This window comes from Zootermopsis nevadensis, unplaced genomic scaffold (genome assembly GCF_977971745.1).
Source record: "Zootermopsis nevadensis isolate Lab colony 2312 unplaced genomic scaffold, Znev_1.0 Znev_ptg000019l, whole genome shotgun sequence".
Taxonomy (NCBI): Eukaryota; Metazoa; Arthropoda; class Insecta; order Blattodea; family Termopsidae; genus Zootermopsis; species Zootermopsis nevadensis.
This window is the reverse complement of record NW_028259151.1, coordinates 5127007-5145674: the sequence shown is the minus strand read 5'-3', so window position 1 is coordinate 5145674 and position 18668 is coordinate 5127007. Positions and strand designations below refer to the sequence as shown.

At 35.8% G+C, this 18668-nt stretch overlaps 2 protein-coding genes and 1 long non-coding RNA gene across 33 annotated transcripts in view; 1 reads left to right on the top strand and 2 right to left on the bottom strand.

The window, feature by feature from the left end:
• Window positions 1-3826, top strand: part of LOC147873369 (uncharacterized) — a 37615-nt gene extending 33789 nt beyond the window's left edge. The window contains exon 2 of the long non-coding RNA XR_015535864.1: window positions 2100-3826. This is a non-coding gene — a long non-coding RNA (uncharacterized LOC147873369). The remainder of the gene's footprint in view (window positions 1-2099) is intronic.
• On the bottom strand, window positions 2526-12227 carry LOC110836574 (mpv17-like protein). 5 transcript variants are annotated; one of them, XM_022077896.2, is made up of 4 exons: window positions 11833-12227; window positions 9297-9604; window positions 5371-5502; window positions 2526-3007 (listed from the first exon to the last, which is right to left on the bottom strand). In XM_022077896.2, the coding sequence occupies exons 2-4, from the start codon at window positions 9552-9554 to the stop codon at window positions 2849-2851; spliced, it is 549 nt and encodes a 182-aa protein (XP_021933588.1). In that variant the 5' UTR covers window positions 9555-9604; window positions 11833-12227; the 3' UTR covers window positions 2526-2848. The 5 variants fall into 5 exon arrangements, with proteins under 5 accessions (XP_021933588.1, XP_021933590.1, XP_021933587.1 ...); XM_022077898.2 differs by having other exon boundaries at window positions 11852-12227; XM_022077895.2 differs by having other exon boundaries at window positions 11892-12227.
• Window positions 12228-15101: 2874 nt separating this feature from the next.
• The window catches only part of Rbfox1 (RNA-binding Fox protein 1), a 351925-nt gene continuing 348358 nt past the window's right edge, over window positions 15102-18668 (bottom strand). For all 27 annotated transcript variants that reach the window (XM_087351496.1, XM_087351500.1, XM_087351495.1 and 24 more), the window contains one exon: window positions 15102-17936. In XM_087351496.1, coding sequence (XP_087207622.1) covers window positions 17892-17936 — 45 coding nt within the window. In that variant the 3' untranslated portion in view covers window positions 15102-17891. The remainder of the gene's footprint in view (window positions 17937-18668) is intronic.

Genomic DNA, 18668 nt, shown 5'->3' with positions numbered 1-18668 from the left:
TTGCATCACGCACCTCGGCTTATAGAAGACCGTGTGAGGCACAGACCGCGTTCGTCAGAGACACTACACCAGACAGTCCGACGGCGATCTGTCCTGCATGGCATCAGGTGGGGTGAAAGAAGTTTTGAAATTTTTTCAAAATTATTGAAAAATCAAAAAACGCTGGAAATTGTCCAAAAAGCGCACAAAACCAGAAAGTTTTGAAAAATTCCACTTTCAAATTTTTTTCCAAAAATTTCAAAATTTTTTCCAAAAATTTCAAAATTTTTTGGTTTCGTGCGCTTTTCAGATAATTTAAAAAATCCTTGAAACAATTTTCGCCTTGTGCGCCTTTTGAACATTTTCCTAAATTTTTCGATTTTTCGAAAATTTTGAACATTTTATAAATTTTTCAGTTCGCACCTGGTCTCTGTACGTCCTGTTGTTTGGTGGAACGACTGTTGAAAATTGGAAACTTTTCAAAATTTTTAAAAGGACAACAACAAGTTCATAAATATTATGAAAAACGAAGAACGTTCGCAGGTTTTAAAAAATTGAAGTTGAAATTTGTCCAAATGTTTTAGTTTTGTGCGCTTTTTGAACATTTTCCAACATTTTTTGATTTCTCTTAATTTTATAATTTTTTCAGTTCTCCGCACCCGGTCTCTGTACGTCCTGTCGTCTGGTGGAACGACTTTCGAAAATAGGAAATCTTTCAATTTTTTTAAAAGAACATCAAATAGTTCATAAATATCATGAAAAACGAAAAATGTTCGCAAATTTTAAAAAAAATTTAAGTTGAAATTTTTCCGAATGTTTTAGTTTTGTGCGCTTTTTGAACATTTTCCAACGTTTTTTATTTCTCTTAATTTTAGAAAATTTTCAGTTCTCCTGACCTGACTCCTCTGCCGATGCGGTGTCTGGTTGAACGACTTTCGAAAAAATTTCAAAATATTGAAATTTTTTCAGAAATATAGAAAAGCTGATGTTATAAAAAACGAAGACATTTCAAAATTTCTAAAAAAAACAAGTCGAAACTTTTTAATTTTTTTAGTTGTGTGCGCTTTTTGAACATTTTCCGAAATTTTTTTTCAAAATTCTCCGTACCCGGTCTCACCCGGCATGGTTATCTGGTGGAATAGTTTTAAAAATTTTCAAGAAGTTCAGAAATGTTCCAAAAGACGAAAAAAATTAAACATTTTCGAATACTCAACGTAACCAAATTCTAGTAAAACTGACCGCAGCCACTGAAATGTGTGCATACTAAGAGCATGCGGATCAGTAACTCAACGTAATCCAACCAAACCCGATACAAAATTCAACGAAATATGCCTTCTAAGAGCTGAAAACTGCCCACAGTGGTTGCGAATTCTCGTATTCGTTGCGCATGCGCGTCACCAACCTTATACTACAAACAAACTCAGCCTTGCCTAATACAACAGAATTCTACTAAATCTGCACTCTAGTAGCTGAACATTGCTCATGGCCGTCTGCGCATGTGAGTCACTAACCTAACCCTACCCAGCCCCACCTCTCCCAGCGTAAACAAATTCTACTAAATCTGGCCTCTAGCAGATAAATATTGCGGATGATCGTCTGGGCATTTGCGTCACTGACCAGTCCTAATCTATGTAACCTCATTGTACTAAATATGCAACCAAACCTAGCATTACGCGTCATGAACGTAAAATGACGTAATCCAACCTTACGTAACAACCAAATTGTAATAAATCTGCCCCCTAGCTCCTGAATATTAGGTTTGGTAGTCTGCACAAATGCATGGTTGTATGAGCAGGCAACTTACTAACGTTACCTAACCTAAGCCAACATAAATTCAATAAAACCTTCAGATGAGCAGATGAGAATTACGGGTGGTCATCTAAGCATGCCCATCACTAACATATCCTAAACTTACCTAACCCAATGTATCCAAATTCAACAAAACATTCCCAAGGGCAGCTGATCATTGTGAATGACCATCTGCACATGCACATCACTAACCTAGCATAACCTAAGCTAACCAACCCCTGACCAAAAAAGCTAAGTGTGGAGTCCTGCACAAGCGCAAGACATCATCCCTTGCTAGGCACCACTATGACAATTCATTTTCACTTCCATAGGAAATGTGACATTGGAGTGCCTGAGTTCGGGTGGCCGATGAAGTCCTTATGGGCAGCTTGTCTATGGAGCCAAATTGAGCAGTTTTGCCACATGGTTCTCTGCTGTTGGATAATGGCCACTCCTCCACTTCAATCACCACCATCAAACGTTAAGTAGCCACCTAAGGCATGCAGTACACAAGACTTCCAGAACTTGCCCCTCTACATATTCACCTTGAAGATAATTACCATTATATCTGTCAAAGCAATGGTTAATACTCAACAATGGATTTAGTTTACAACATGAAAACTAGTGTTACCCACTGAACTTCAGCAGTGAAATCTGGGGACAACAATTTTTTTTTACATTCCACTCAGTGCAGTTTTAACGATAGCTAAAAGATGTCATGCAGATAGCAAAAAAAAAAAAAATCAGTTACACTAATATCAGAATTAGTAATGAGCACATCACTTAACCATATTTATTTCAGCCTTGGTGGTCAAATCGATACAGTACGGAGGTCCCAAATAATTTATTTTAGATTCCTACTAAATTATAATCCATTTTCGTATCTACAAATCTGGAATAATTAACACATAACTTACAACCATTACCTGCAAATCACTTCTTTATCAATGTATATGACTAACAACAATGATAAACATGGAATTTACCATTATCATCTGCATTTCCTGCTTGAAAAGAGAAGTAAATGAATGCAATGCTTCATTATATCAAAAAATAGAACCTAGTCCCAAACACTGCAACATCATTGTGGCTTTCCTAATTTATTTGTTTCTAGCTGCTTCATATATGCCAAGAAACATGTCCAGACCATACTACAAAATCCCACAAACACAATACGGTTCCGCTCTGGCACAATAGTAAAATTGACAGTCTGTACCACTGGCCACACGAAAACTCCAACCTGCAATTAAATCATTCTAATAAGTAAGAGCACAGCTTAAGCATAAACATTCCATTGCCATTTCTATGTAGAACAGCTGTCTGCATTGTATCACTGCAGATGTAAATGCTTATCAATATTCTTTTTTACTTTACCAGGATAAACTGCAATGTATGATGGAATGTGTCACCATAAAAACGGGTCCTCATACTACACAATTCTAACCCTTAACACACCAGACAAGCTCACATGCCCAATATCAATAAATAAAATTGCAAAAGCCTTCTGGATAGCCCTGAATTAATTTTTTAAATAACCCTCAAACAACATACATACACCAGACACAGATTCTTTTCACCAGCCGTCAGACGCACGTTACTCTACACAACACCTCTTGGTATGTTCCTCGTTTACTATTTTAATATATATTTATACGATTATTTATTTATTTATTTCCTATGTCAATTCATACTCATTCCAAGAAAATAATTAAACATTAATTCCACAGATAAATATAACGTCTGACTACAATAAGCAACTTACCATGAAAATGGAAAGCTACAAACAGAACTACGGATCATTATAATATATTGCATTAAATATCTAATAGTTTTTAAAATATTTTAAATTGATAAAAACCTGAAGACGACGGTATTACCCGTCGAAACATGTCGTTTTAATAAAAAGCGCTAAAAAATATGTAAAATCGTATTTACGATTAAAAGCGCTAATATAATATTTTACACAATAAAATGTTTTAATATTATATAATTTTTTACAACACCAATAAACTTCAAACGTTTGTGTATAGACTGTACAAAATAAATATATTTTTACTTTTTGTTCATATTTACATTTTAATTTAGGCCCCCTCAGGCTTGAGGCCTTGGTGCTGCAGTCGTACTAACTACACTTCTGTATGTAAATATGTCTAAATCACTTCCTGCTGAAGAAGTCTCTCTACAACAGACAGATTCTAAAAATATTCTCCAATAGTTCATTCCAAATGAAGAGATTACACAGAATTAAGATGTCACCCCTTTCTATATCAAACTTATTTCAGTTTCATAATTCTGTACTTAATAAAACTTCACATGTGCAGTATTTACAGCAACATTTCCAACTCGTCTTTACAAATGACAACCATAAAACATGTACGCCTTTCATAAAAGTCTTTGAATATGAAAATATAGACCACCAACTCTATCCTTTACCATTTCAATGTAACATCTAAAAACATTTATGTAAATATACAAAGGCCACATCTTTCATCATTCTATACATAAGAAACTACTATGTATGCAGCTATACTGCCTTATACAGGAATCAGCTCACCGTAAGTTTTATTCTTGGTTACTAAATCAGGCCTGCCAACAATCTGATCACTTCTACCCAGGAGATGGACATGATATGTCCCCCCCCCACAAAAAATGTTATTAACCACCTATAATCCTACATGGCATAATAATCCAATCTATATTTTCAAAGGCATAAGAACCTCAATTCTTTACCCAGTATTAATTTATTATTTTAATTACTTATTGCTTCTAAATAAATCCATGCCTTGTCTGTGTAATAAGCAAGTACTGGTAGCACAGTTACTACTCATTTGCTGTTAAGAAGTTTTGGGTCTTATGGGATAATATTTATGAGTATGTGATAGTTCATCCAAGATTTACAATGTACAAGTATTTCTGTATAACAAAGCTCGGTCATTATAACTTAAAAGTTATTATAACCTCAATATAAGATCATGGGGTCCTCAGTAGACGCGCGGTCTGAGGCGTGGGCCTTGTGCCACTTGGTCGCTGGGACCGTGGGTTCGAATCCCACTCAAGCCATGGATGTTAGTCAGCATTTTTCTGTATTGTGCTGTCCTGTGTACAGGTAGAGGCCTTGCGACGGGCCAATCCCTTGTCCAAGGAGTCCTACCGAATGTCTACAGATCGAACCAATGAAAAGTTGGGACCCGCAGTGCTCAGGCACTTGAAGAATGGGTCGATCCCAGTATAAGATCATATTTGAGATTGCACTACATTAATTCATATAACATTCTTTAATTATGCAAAGGTTAGTAATGATTTTGTTTTGTTATACATTACTTGATTTTAATTTTTATATGCTGTTTTGTGGAAAAAATGGACTAAAACAAAGTCTGTTCCCTAACCCATGACCTACTATGTACACATACTTCCAATACAACATAGCAAAACAGATGAATGCATGTTAATACTTCACAGCTTTTGTAATTAAGAGAAGATGAGTAATGATCTTTATTTTTATGTGAGTCTTTGAGACACTTTTCAATAAAGAAGTTTCTTTTTAAGTATGATTTTCCCATCATTTTATGGGCAAATTTGTAATAGCAATATATTAATGCTCACTTGCATGGTTGGCCAAAACTTAGCAGTAACTTCATTTGCAGCTTCACTAGATGATTTCCCTTCCAACAGACTCATTCCAAAAAAGAATGATACCATGGCAAATGGACCATAACTAAATTGTTCCAATATTGCCTGAAAAAAAAATATCAATAAATATAACATGCAGATAAAGTTGAACAAATTCAAACAGTTAAGACCTTTCTGATTCATTTTTAGAAATCCTGCAGTGATTTGGCATATAGACCAATTATAAATATTCTGTTTGGTTATAACATTACTACTTATTATTCTAAACAAAAATAAATCAATGAAAGGTGCATGTCCTTCAGAATGTCAAACATATACTGAACAGTGGTTGTGTTCCTGCTTTCAAAAACACTCAGATGGCTAAAAAGTTAATAGTGGTTAAATAGTTATTAGAAACAGACATACAGATCATCACAAAACATGCATTGCTTCTTTCAGGAACAGGTGAAGAAAACTAATGAAAGTTTATGAAGAGAAAAATACTGTGAATAGCAAAACAAGTGCAATAAAAAAGTCATGTGATTCTTAAAAGCTAATAATAAATACCAGCAAAGGGGGATAAGAATTTAAGGGACCTTGGTGACAATAAACAAAAAGGGAAACTGATTAAAGTTGAGTTGTGTTGTGCTTCATGTGCAGTCCAGTTGGCTGTGCATCACACGACCAGACTGTTAACCCGCAGCCCCATAATACAGGAATTTAAATCCCCTATTCCCATATGATGGTATCATCAGTGTGGGTTTCGACGTAACAGGCCAACTACTGATCAGATTTTTTGTATTCATCACCTGCTAGATAAAAAATGTGAGTACAATGAGACAGTACATCAGCTGTTCATAAACTTCAAGAAAAAATATGATTCAGTTAGAAGGGAAGTACTGTACAATATTCTCGAGTTTGGTACACCCAAGAAAATAGCTCAGCTTATTACAATGTGTTTAAACAAAACCTATATTAAAATCCGTTAGGTAAACATTTGTCTGACACATTTCCTATTCAAAATGGTCTTAAACAAGGATATACTTAATCACCATATGCAATTAGGAATGTCGAGGAAGGCAGATGGGAACGACACTGAATGGGACACGTCAGCTTCTGGTTTATGCCGATGAGATAATTTACTGGGAGATAATAAATATTCCATAAAAACACACATACACAAGCTTATGTTGATGTCTCATCACCAGAATGCAGGGCAAAATTGTAACACAAAGATAGCTAATGAATCCTTTGAAAATGTGGCAAAGTTCAGATATTTGGGCGTGACAGTAACAAATCAAAATTTGATTCATGAGGAAATTAAGAGCAAACTGAATTTGGGACATGTTTGCTACCATTCAGTTCAGAACCTTTTGTATTCTCATCTGCTGTCTAAACATGTAAAGATTAAAATATACAAAAGTATCATTTTACCTGTAGTTCTGTATGGGAGTGAAACTTGATCTCTGACACTAAGGGTGTTTGAGGACAGGTGCTGAGGACAATATTTTTGACGTAAAAGGGATGAATTGCTAGGAGGCTGGAGAAACTTTCATAATAGCTTCATAAGTTGCACTCATCACCAAATATAATTACACAGATTGATTCAAGGAGGATGAGACAGGCAGGAAATGGGAGAGAAGAGGAATGCATACAGAGTTTTGGTGGGCAAACCAAAAGGAAAGAGACTACTAGAAGATGTAGGTAGGATAATATTAAAATAGATCTTAGAGAAATAGAATGGGGTGGTATGGACTGGATTCATCTGGATCAGGCTAGGGACCAGTGGCAGGCTCTTGTGAAAATGATAATGAACCTTCAGGTTCCACAAAATGTTAGGAACTTCTTGAGTGACTGAATGTATGTTGGCTTCTTAAGAAGGACTTGGTTCCATGGAGAAAGTAATTATACTGAGATGATAAGGGTTAATTAGAATAATGTACAAAGGGGTTTCAGACATAAAAGAAGCACAGTGAATGAGCAACTACAATTGAAACATAAACATTAAACTTAGTAAACAAACAAATGTGGACAAATTCTTAAAAAAATTACAGTCCAAATCCCACAAGTACAACCAAGTTATGAATACATGTATGACAAATATCAGTCATGTTAGAGGAAAGAAAGAAATCATGGCACATTTTTGGAAAATTGTCAAGATAGAACCTTGAAAAGCTAGTAACTACAGAATGTACCACTTGAAACACAACCCAGCATCAATCATACAAAACATGTAAGTACACTCACTCACTACCTACCTAACTAACTAACTAGATGGCTTACCGAACACGAAGGTTCATCACCGAATTAACCAAAGCCCTCCACCGGACCCTGTCCTGGGCCAACAAAATCCTGTCTCCTTCAACTCCTATCTCCCATAGATCCCGCCTGACATTATCCTCCCATCTACGTCTAGGTCTCTCCAGCAGTCTCTTCCCCTCAAACTTCCCAACCAATACCCGGTGCACACCTCTTGTCCCATCCATGCCCGCTACATGCCCCGCCATCTCATTCTTCTTGACTTAATCACCCTGACATATACCGGGGGAGGAGTACAGATTTTTAAGCTCATCATTATGCAGTTTTTGCCATGCCCCATCATTTTCCTTCTTAGGCCCAAATATCCTCCTCAACACCCTATCATATAAGTACACTCTGTAGGTAAAATGTTACAGTACAAAAATTAAACCAAAACTAGATCCAAACCCAGGTAACAGTTTCCTCTAAACTTCCCCATGGCACTTGAGTCTAGTTCAGTCACTCTGGTTGTTTGGCTGCTTCCCATGCCAGTTGTGTAAAAGATGTGAACATATGAACATGGCATATTTACATACAGAACATGTTCATTCCTGAACAATACTTCACATCAAAATCATTTGCTGCTGTTCGTAAAAAATTTATCAAAGTGTATCCTGACAAGGAAATACTTCATCAGACAATACACCAACATACAACAAAATTTTGGGACACAGAAAACAAATCTGGCATCAGATAGTGTTGAAAAACTAATTTAGCTTGTTACATTTTCATCAAAGCTTACGAATACTGTCGTAGTCAGAGTTGCAATCCAAATGTGTAACTTGGTATGTTGCCCACATAGTCCCTTTATGGTATTTATTTGTTTCTCAGAATAAAGAGCAAAAATTTTCCTAAACATCATTAAATGTATGAACTTTGTAACTGTGATGTGGCATGTTTTCTTGGAGTATGAGTATGTTACATACTAATTAGTTTAGATTTGTCCTTCAGAAAGTTAAATTATACCTTGACCAACTCCTTCAACAATCTGCCTAGTTCATCATCCAATAATAATGAATGCTATCTAATGTGAGCTACAGACAGCATCATTAAATAACCCATAAATAAATTAAATAGAATATTACAACAGACAGAAAAGATTTTGAAGAGTAACATACATGTATGTATATGGTGATAAATGACTTTCAGCATATGATCTTGAGTGGGATTGAAGATAGTAATTTTAATGTAATAATAAAAATAATTTCAGTTGGGGTCTGCACTTGGAATGGAGGAAAGGTTCTGATTTAAACAACTTAAAGACACTCTCTTAACCATATGGCATATTACTTGATTTTACCTTCTCAAATACCCATACAAAATCAATTAAAATACTTGAAAAAAACATGCCTAAAAGCAATCATAAACCATTTTAATACACTTCATCCAGAGATTTTTCACAGCTGTAAAAGTAGCTAATGTCATCATAGTGGATGAATGTTCTGTAGTTATCACTGTAAGCCTATGGATAATCAAATTCCTTTTTAATGAAACATGCGACACTGAAAAGATACAGATAGTAAGAAAAGATATACTGATTCTCCAAATATATAAATAATGGTATAATAATCAACACAAGAACAGAAAATAAACTAAAAAAATAAACATAAAAGTAGTATTACCTTGGTTAATGCAGTTTTCAAGTTCATCTGTGGCCACATAAGACCAGACAGCTTAAGCCATCCATGAAGTGTTGGTGCAACATAGAATGCACCAAACAAACTGTAACGCAGAGCTTGCAGAAAGTCAAATTTCTCTTTTCCAGAAATGGCCTGCTGACACAGGTTTGATACAGGCCAAATAACTGCATATGTGGCTACTCCTCTCAAAAGTGGATACTTATTAAAGTAAACACGTGTTCTTGAAAATACTGCACTCATATCTAAACCTCCTTGTAGACTGGACTCAGGTTATGATCAGTTTGTTTACTCTGAAAGGGCAGGGGGAAGAAAGTGGTAATTGGCTTTACAAAAGCAATTTAATAATGTGGTGACCACATACTTAAGCATATTTCATATCTGCAACATAAGTTAAACTACTGTAAAACATTACGCAAAATGTTTTATTTATGTTTACCAGACAGAATACTGGCATCACATAATGACCTGAACAAAATTAAATCAATCTACTTTTGTTCAACCTAACCTATAAATAATCTTGGATTTGTTGGATATTTGTTTCAACAACTACAGGCATCTGTCAGGGAAGTATAACTATTTGAAAACATTGTGTCTGCATTAGTAATTGGTATCATATAACCATTCAATTAAAATACACGTAGTATTCAGGCTGGGGCACCTCACAAACATCAAGCAGAAGTACCAGCGTGGTCCAACTGGCAGCCTGCGAAAGTATTTGTTACTTTTCACTAGTTAGTACAAACCCATTTTTTTAAGTTGATATTTCATCACTGGTAAAAGAACATTCTGCTCAGTGCTCTCACTTGACTTTCAAATGTATATTTCGGCATATGCAATGGTAATTTGTCATTTCTGAATAAATATGATGGTACTTGTGGGTTATCGGGACACATCGCTTTAAAAATATGTTAGGTTAGGTTAGGTTAATGTGTGTGTGGATAAATGACATATACTTGAAAGTTATTATATTTTATTTCAATAAATGACAACTAACCTAACCTAACCTATTTTTAAAGCGATGTGTCCCGATAACCCACAAGTATCAATATGACTAAAGATAATGACAATGCAAAAACATCTAGTAACAGTAGGGATTTCTTGGCCCTTGGGTCCAACAGGAAAAATATTCTGGCCTGACCAAGGAAAAAAGTTGGACCAACCTGCTCTAGACAGTCCAGACCTGGCAGTGGGGGTGGGGCAGGACAATGCCATTTCCACATATTAACAGATTACAGAATTTTTTCAGACTGTTTTGACTACAGTGCCTCAACAAAAATGGGGTATTCCAACCACTAATTTACACAAAATATTCTGTACAATGACAATATTAAAGCATACAACAAGTCATTCCTCCTTGCATAGCATATGTAATGTCCAACCACAACTATTTTATGTTGCATAAACATATAAACATGCACAGTCTGTTATATGCGTGTGGTACAGTTATCCAGTGAATTTTGAAAGATGTAACTGCAATATCTCACAACACTTTGCTCAGAAGAGATGACAAACAAAAGGAGTAATAAAACTAACTGTAAACTGAGATTCGTACCTGTTAGTTATGTGTAACAGAGATGAAACACAGTTCTGAAATTCAGATACATGCTTCTGTTCATAAGAGAAATAGGTTAAAGTAGCAATTGGTTCTTATATGCAAAACCATGAAAAACTATTTGTAATGGCAATTTAGATTTATGGAGAACTTACATTGATATTGTTTCAATTATCTATAATTCAGAACATATAATTATAAAGGATCGTCATATTTAGCAATTACACCAAAGTTCTAGGTGAAAGCATGCACATGATATGCTGGGAAGAGAATGAGGTGTGTCCTGTGAAAGAAGTCTCATCATGTAGAAATGAAATTGCAGTCTAGAAATTTGTGTATGAAAACTAATTTAAGAAGAAGTGTGTTACTGTACATCATTTTCATGTCATGACAAACTGCACAAATATAAAACAAGTGTGTATTTTTTTACAAATTATAATAAAGTATTGAGACCCTTGAATTCAGTAGGAATGCCCTTCCTATACCCCTTAGGTCTATCTCATTTTAACATAATCAAAAGATTTTTACTACAACAAAAGAAAGACTAAATGTAAAACTGTCATCCTAAAACATCATACCTGATAAAAAATGGAATAGCATGTATGTGACATATGAGGGAGGAGATTTCAATATCCACCACACTACATGGTGCAACATCCCAGAGGACAGTCATCTTCTGAAAGGAATGGGTATGGTCCTATTACTATGTGCTGACAATTGCACACATTACCAAAACTTTGTAGAGGATAACAGTTGGCTACAATTATAACAAATGGTGCAAATCTACAAGTGCAAAGGACATTCAGATGTAAAAAAAGAAACACGTATTTGCAGCAAAATGCATCGTTTCGAAGCCAAAAATTATGCTGTTTCTGAATAACAGGTTAAATATAGTGTTAACTGAGTAGAACTGTATTTATATATTATCGTATTTTATGCCATTATTATTGACACGAAATCATTTACCTTGAATCTTCAAACTTACTGATTTATAAGGGCAAAACCATGGACAACCTTGCACAAACCTGTGAAACTGTATTGCGAATAGACGTCCACTCCCCTTCGCCATTACAAGATAAAACATTGCCAAAACACTTTGATCCGTATTAATGGGGCACATTACATATTGTGCAATCACTTCAAAATTACCCGTTGTCAATCTGAACTTATTATGCATTCACACTTACGATATGTGGTAACACAAAAAAAGGGTTTCGCATCATGGTCGATTATTATCGAAAATCAGGAGTATTGTATTTGTAGTCTCATTTAATAGCCTTGAAACACATTTCATTGTTTTGTCAGTTTCCACTGTCCCGCAGTCATACATGTGTGGAATATTGTATACTAAGAGTTAAGAATACTACTACTACTATCTGTCAGAATTGTGTAGTATAACTAAGATGCAGTGGTGGTACCGGTAGCTCAGTGGGCAAAAAGGCCAACCAACCGAAAGGCTTACTAAGGGCGAAGTCATGCGCAAGCGCAAGACATCGCCCCTTGCCAGGTAACACCATCTGTCAGAATTGTGTAATATAACGAAGACGGCAGTGGTGGTACCAGTAGCTCAGTGGGCAGAAAGGCCAAAACGAGAATTTGCTTACGATAAGTGGGGTGCTGCAGGCCAGAAAGAGAAACGAAGCCAAGAATTTATACAGCACGACGCTCCAGACGTGCACAGGTGGATCGATAAAAGCTACCTTGTAGGCTTATTGAAGGCGACTTCAGCTGAAATGGCATACACATTTTCGTTTTTAAGAATTAAAATGCATGTAGATGAAATGATTTTCTCACATATTTGCTGTGTAGACTTCCAAGAAAAACCTAATTCTTGGTTAGTGAATTTTATATAATTGTGAGTTCCTTTCTGTCCCACTGAAAATCCATTGGTTGTATCAACTAAAGATATTTCAGAATTAAGCATCTTTGGCCCAAACATGTATGAAAGATGAACTTGACCTTCAAGATGACACATCTGCATAGAATGTTGCATTAGAAACTTATAACAGTGATTTTTGAAATATTCTTCCAGAGAAACAATACTCTTCATCTCAGTCTTGTGCTAAAATAAAGTCACTTTTTGTAACAACACGAAACAATCAGTAAGCTAAGTAGTGTGTCCACAAAGTCCCTTTGTGGTTTTGAAAAATTGTGGCTCGCAAACAAATTGAGCTAGCCACATGCGGTTTGCGGCAGATTACAGTGAAACTCTGGAAGTTTTTTACTGACCTCAGTAGACCTCGATGTGGGCTCCCTTGGTAGCATGGAGAACATCCAGATGATATTCGAGCTCTTGCCATGTTCTGTGGAGCATGTACACTGGAATAGCCGAGATCGCATTCCTGATACGGGTCTTCAGGTCATCCAAGTCCGTTAACTGGTGTTTGGAACACATTGCTCTTGACATAACCCCACAGGAAAATATCCAGTGGTGTTATGTCTGGTGAACGTGGAGGCCAAGGCATTGGACCGTCTCTGCCGATCCATCTTCCTGGAAATGTCCTGTCTAGGTACGCGCGTACCTACAGACCCCAATGAGGTGGAGCACCATCTTCCAGAGTTTCACTGTAATCTGCCGTAAACCGCATGGTTATATTTTGAGGATAAAATTCATATTTTGGGTATAAAATTCTTGCTTGTAACTACATTTCTCAGGCATTTACAGTGAATCCTTCAGTTAGTTAAGATGCCGAAAGTGAAGTGTTCTGAAAGTGCAAAGTTAAGAGGTTTTGTTAAAGATTTTGGCAAGGAATATTTTATTTCTGATGGAATAATTCTGTTCTTTAAACTTTGTGAAGTTAAAGTTACAGTTGGTAAGCGATTTAGTGTGCAACAACATTGTGATACGGCAAAACATTAAAATAATTTGAGCCGACAAACCAGTCATCAAAGCGAGCAACAACTTCCGTTCGATAACACTGCAACAACTTCACCATCAAACATCGGAATTTTCAAAGGACCAGTGTGAAATGATGGTGTCTGGCAACTGAACAAAGTGAACAATAAGCAGTTCAAAACTTTCTTGGAGAAATACATGACTCAAGTTAATTCCAGATGAATCAACACTACGAAAAAACTATGCACCTGCCTGTTATGAAGATGTTCTAAAAAGAATTACATTTACTGAGGGCGACAATAAGATTTGGGTTTCAATTGATGAAACAATGGATGTCTGCGGCAGGTATGTAGCGAATGTCGTAATTGGCATGCTCTTTGTTGACCGCCCTGGTGACTTACTCCTTCTTGATACAGTGAATCACTCCTGTATTGCTGTACTTTTTGGTAACGCCATGAAACGTTTGTGATGTCAAAAGGAGCTTCTCAAGTTACAAGAACATATTGTGCGACAATCTAATAAGATTTTCATTTGAGACCTTAAAAATGCATATCGTTATATATCGTAATGCTGCCAAGAAATGAGAATGAAGAAATGTACGTAATGTTTATGATTTTGTTTATTTATTTACATGTGATTAATGAGTTTGATATGGATGAAAGGCTCTTCTTTCAAATTTATCTTCTTTTATGGGAGCACATATTATCAACATTTGATGCTGATCCGAAACAAGCCATTTACAACTTAAAGCGACCGAGATTTTTGATTAAAATTGCTAGGAAATCAAGTAATGTAATAGTTGTACATGCATATATAAATAAATAACATGATTGAAATACAAAATGATTTTTCTTAAATTTTGGCGAATACTTTTTCATAACAAATTAGTTCATATTTAGCTATTTTTGGGGCATATTTGCATGCATATTTTTCGGTTTTTTAGGTCATGAACATCCAAACCCTAGTATCATGAAGATGGAGTGTGGGAAACAATCTTACCAAATAAGTGTGCAGACATGCAATCTCGAGCTGAAACCAGGCACTCTTGGACTGCATTATTTTTATCTAATGGCCGTAAATCTATGACATGGGACCGCCTGCTTTACTTCCCCTCTGAAGGAAGTTGTGCTATGGATTTTTTACTGAATTAAAATTTAAGAGAAATTTCTCCTTCTGTAATAACCATTTAGGTTACCCTCATAATAAAGTTCAAGTGCTGTTAATTCAGTCATCATAGCAGAAGTTCATTAGTATGGTTTTCATGTAATAAAAAAGAATCACACTTCAGAAGAAAATGGTAATAAAACGGGATTTTGTACGTAAATGTATAAGCATCCTAAGTTACAAGGAACTGGATGTTATGTTCATAAACTTCTAAAATTCAATAAAACAAAAGCTAGAAAGTTGATAGCATGTTTTATTCCATGAATACACAGACAATACGGCAAGTAATAATGTTGAAACTTTGTACATTCTGGCTGAGATTCATTCTTCTGTTGTCCACTCCCATACAAGAATATTCACTCACTTGTCTTCAAAATCTTACATATATAAATCTCACTTTCCATCTATTGTACATTCTCACGAAAATACCTACAGCTCGCATGTGCATATCAAATGTCTACATTCTTGTTAAACAGCTGTAGTCATCACATGTTGCCATATTTACTGAAACAAAACTAAAACAGCATGGTTCCCACAGAGGAAAAGCCATATGCAATTTAAAAATATAACAACAGAGATAAACATAATCGGCTCACATTACATATAAAAAGATCTCTTCATTTGTGCTTGTTTATGTTAGATAACAACCAATGTGCAGAGAAGTTTTAAATTGTGCCTAAACGGAAGACGTTAGGGTTTCAAAACTTTCGACACCCTGCTGCGTACTCTGTACGACGGATTAGAGGAATTTGAAAACAGTATCAACTACAGAAATGAAATGCAGGCCAATGTGATCCGTCACTTGTTGGCGTGTATACCGCTTTTTGAAATTGAGCATATAAAATACTGGTCATGTCTTTGGTTTGTCAGTACCACTTGGGTATCACTTGCTGTTGCCAAAAACTCCCTATGCTTTCAAAATTCAGACCAATGAGATAGGCGGTAACAAGCTCCTGCTTAGGTTCAAACTTGAAATTCTAGAATATTATGAAAAATGCCCCGTCATTACACATTTGTATCAGTTGCTGTTTACCCTTTCAAATGTTGAATATAAAACATGTCCCTACACGAGAGCTTCAGGAAATATAATTTTATGTAGTGTTAATATTACTATAATTCTACATTTTATACTTCCTAGCTAGCGAACTAAAAACTGTGTATTTTTACATCTAAAATAAATCCCTGGTGGGATCTGTAAAGAGTTGATTTGACAAAGAGTCACAAAGCTGAATACACATTACAGTCAGTGTTCTTTCCCTACAACTAAACTACTGGTATCTAACCTAACACAATCATTGGAACGCGTTTAATCGTCTCGTTCACACCATTACAACTGTCACTCATAAGTCACTGTCATTCACACGATGAGTTTTAAAGAGAGAGCTTTTCGTGGGAACTGGCTTAAATGTATGGGTACACACAAACACTAATTAAAAAGTATTCAAACCGATATGTCCGCTTCAGATCTTCAAATCCTTCCAGCTCGGGGACATCAGCAGTGCTAAAAGGACACATATTATGGGCCATCAAACAGTTACTGGCAACAAAAACTATTATTTTTTGTTTCAATTTTTAGCATTCCAATTCTGCCTATCGAGGCATATTACTCTGGGTTCCGAACTGTCACAAGTAACCAAGATAAAATTTAGGCCTACTGTTTAGTGGTCCACAAGAATCCCTTTGTAATTATTTATCCCTCTATACATTTCTACTCCCTTTCACACATTCTGAATCTTCAGGCAAAAACAATGAGAATACAGTCTCCACCCTCCTCCTCTGCACTCGTTAATGAGATGAGTATCTGTAAAAGTGATGAGTATGATCTCTTGCAGGAAACAATTTGACCGATAAACACATAATCATAAATGAGACAGAAAACTGCTGATCATCCGAAGTCTCATATAAATGATGCTGTTCTGAAAATACTTTATCACATGTACAAAAACCACCACATGGTAGATGTTTGCCGAGTATATCAACAGCCCGAGACTCTACGTCTGTATGTACAAGATTCACGGTAATGACTTGGAGCGCTTAACCGATCTAGCACAAAGCTCCAGAGATAATACAGACCTTCAAATGGCACGCTTGTGCTCTCAAACATTAATCAAAACAAAATAAGAAATTCATTTTTCTAGCACACCGGTGAGCGCTGCATTTATAATAAATATGTATGTGAAAATTAACTGCGAGCAACAAAGAATAAATCATAAACATAAACTTACATTAGATGACACAAATTATCTCCAAACAAGAGCGGCGGAGATCGTGAAGTATCTAGTCCTGCTTAAAAGTATGGTGTTCAATTGGTTTAAATTTCAAAACATATGGCAGTCTGGCAATGGGAAACAACAGAGGAGGGCGGGTTTCAGTGCCATGATCTACTGATAAAACTCAACCAAAGAAGTAACGTGGTATTTTGTTCAGGGCAAATTCCCTGCTTTATACACAATCATAAACATATGATTTAAAGTTACTAATCAACCAATTAATCAATAAATATCAGAACATTTAACACCATTAGTTTTAAATTTTAATTGTTCTGATGTTCCTGTGTTGAGTTGGAAGCCTGTAAACATATTAACTACGCACCCTACTTAATAATGAGGAACAAATGAGAAATAACCAAAAAACACTAGACATAATAATAATAAAAAATTTGTAGCCTTTCAAAATCATAATCAAAATCTTAAGTGAGGTGTGCTGATTCCCACCAATCATCCAAATACTGGACGTGTGGTTGGCAAAATTCTCACTCACACCACTACAGTGTCTGTCGCAGCCATCTAACATAGCTGCCAAACTATGTAACAAGTCCACTTTCTTGCCTCAGGGTGAGACGAAAGGATAGTTTTCCCGACATTTCAGAGATGTTTCTCCTATGGTGTCCGACAGAATGGATGCCACAATAGAAGGTGATGTGATATATGACGAGATGATGACGCTTGATAAAGTGACGGATGAGGCAAGGTGCAAGTTGTGGTTGTGTCATGTATGCTGGTGTCGATGTCTCATCCCAGACACTTCAGTATGGTGCAAATCGATTGTACCCACTGCGGTAAACTGCCGCCTGAAACATCAGACACACTGGAATTGAAGGACCTACTAAAACAACATGCATACACTCAAAATGAAATGTTAATGAATTAATCAAAGTTGTAGTATAATACCTTCCACATCTCCTTACAACAAAAAACAATTATAAAATGTTTCTATTTTTATTTTAAGTCTGACTTCTTGCCCATTCCAAGTAAATAAAAATAAAGGTTTACATCTTTAAAAATTTACACTTTACATATTTATTCTTTTCAAACTCACAAAACACTACAGAATGTATGTATGAATATTAAGATAACTGTCTTCTGGGTTGTAGTGCCATGTAGTCTGATAAACTTTACCAACATTTCAGAGGTCACTGCTGCTTCCATCATCAGGGCAATGATCCTAAGAGATTATTGAAGCAGCAATGGCCTCTGAAACACTGGTAAACTTCTGCCAGACTACATAGTGCTACAATCCAAAAGATAGCCATCTTCATACTCACTGCGATGAGAACCACAAATCCGATGCTGTATAAAAATAGTTATAAAACTGGGTGCCTACATACCACAGTGAAAAATTGCTATGGGGAATGAAGAAAATTAGCTGGCCTACTGACTTCTGCATCAAATAAATAACATATCTGAGATATGAAATACTTGTGGTGGTGAAAAAACTCTTAGCTCATCATTTATCTAGTTGTATGGAAAGTATAATCCATATCTGGGCATTATATGCATCTACCCATCACCCCATCAATTTT

What these genes read in the sequence shown, in the direction of transcription:
- LOC110836574 (XM_022077896.2), bottom strand. Translation starts at nt 9,554, where the DNA reads ATGAGTGCAGTATTTTCAAGAACACGTGTTTACTTTAATAAGTATCCA. An exon ending in TGAAAACTGCATTAACCAAG is followed by an intron (nt 5,503 to 9,296) that starts GTAATACTACTT and finishes TTTTTTTTTCAG; the next exon opens with GCAATATTGGAACAATTTAG. An exon ending in AGTTTTGGCCAACCATGCAA is followed by an intron (nt 3,008 to 5,370) that starts GTGAGCATTAAT and finishes ATTTAATTGCAG; the next exon opens with GTTGGAGTTTTCGTGTGGCC.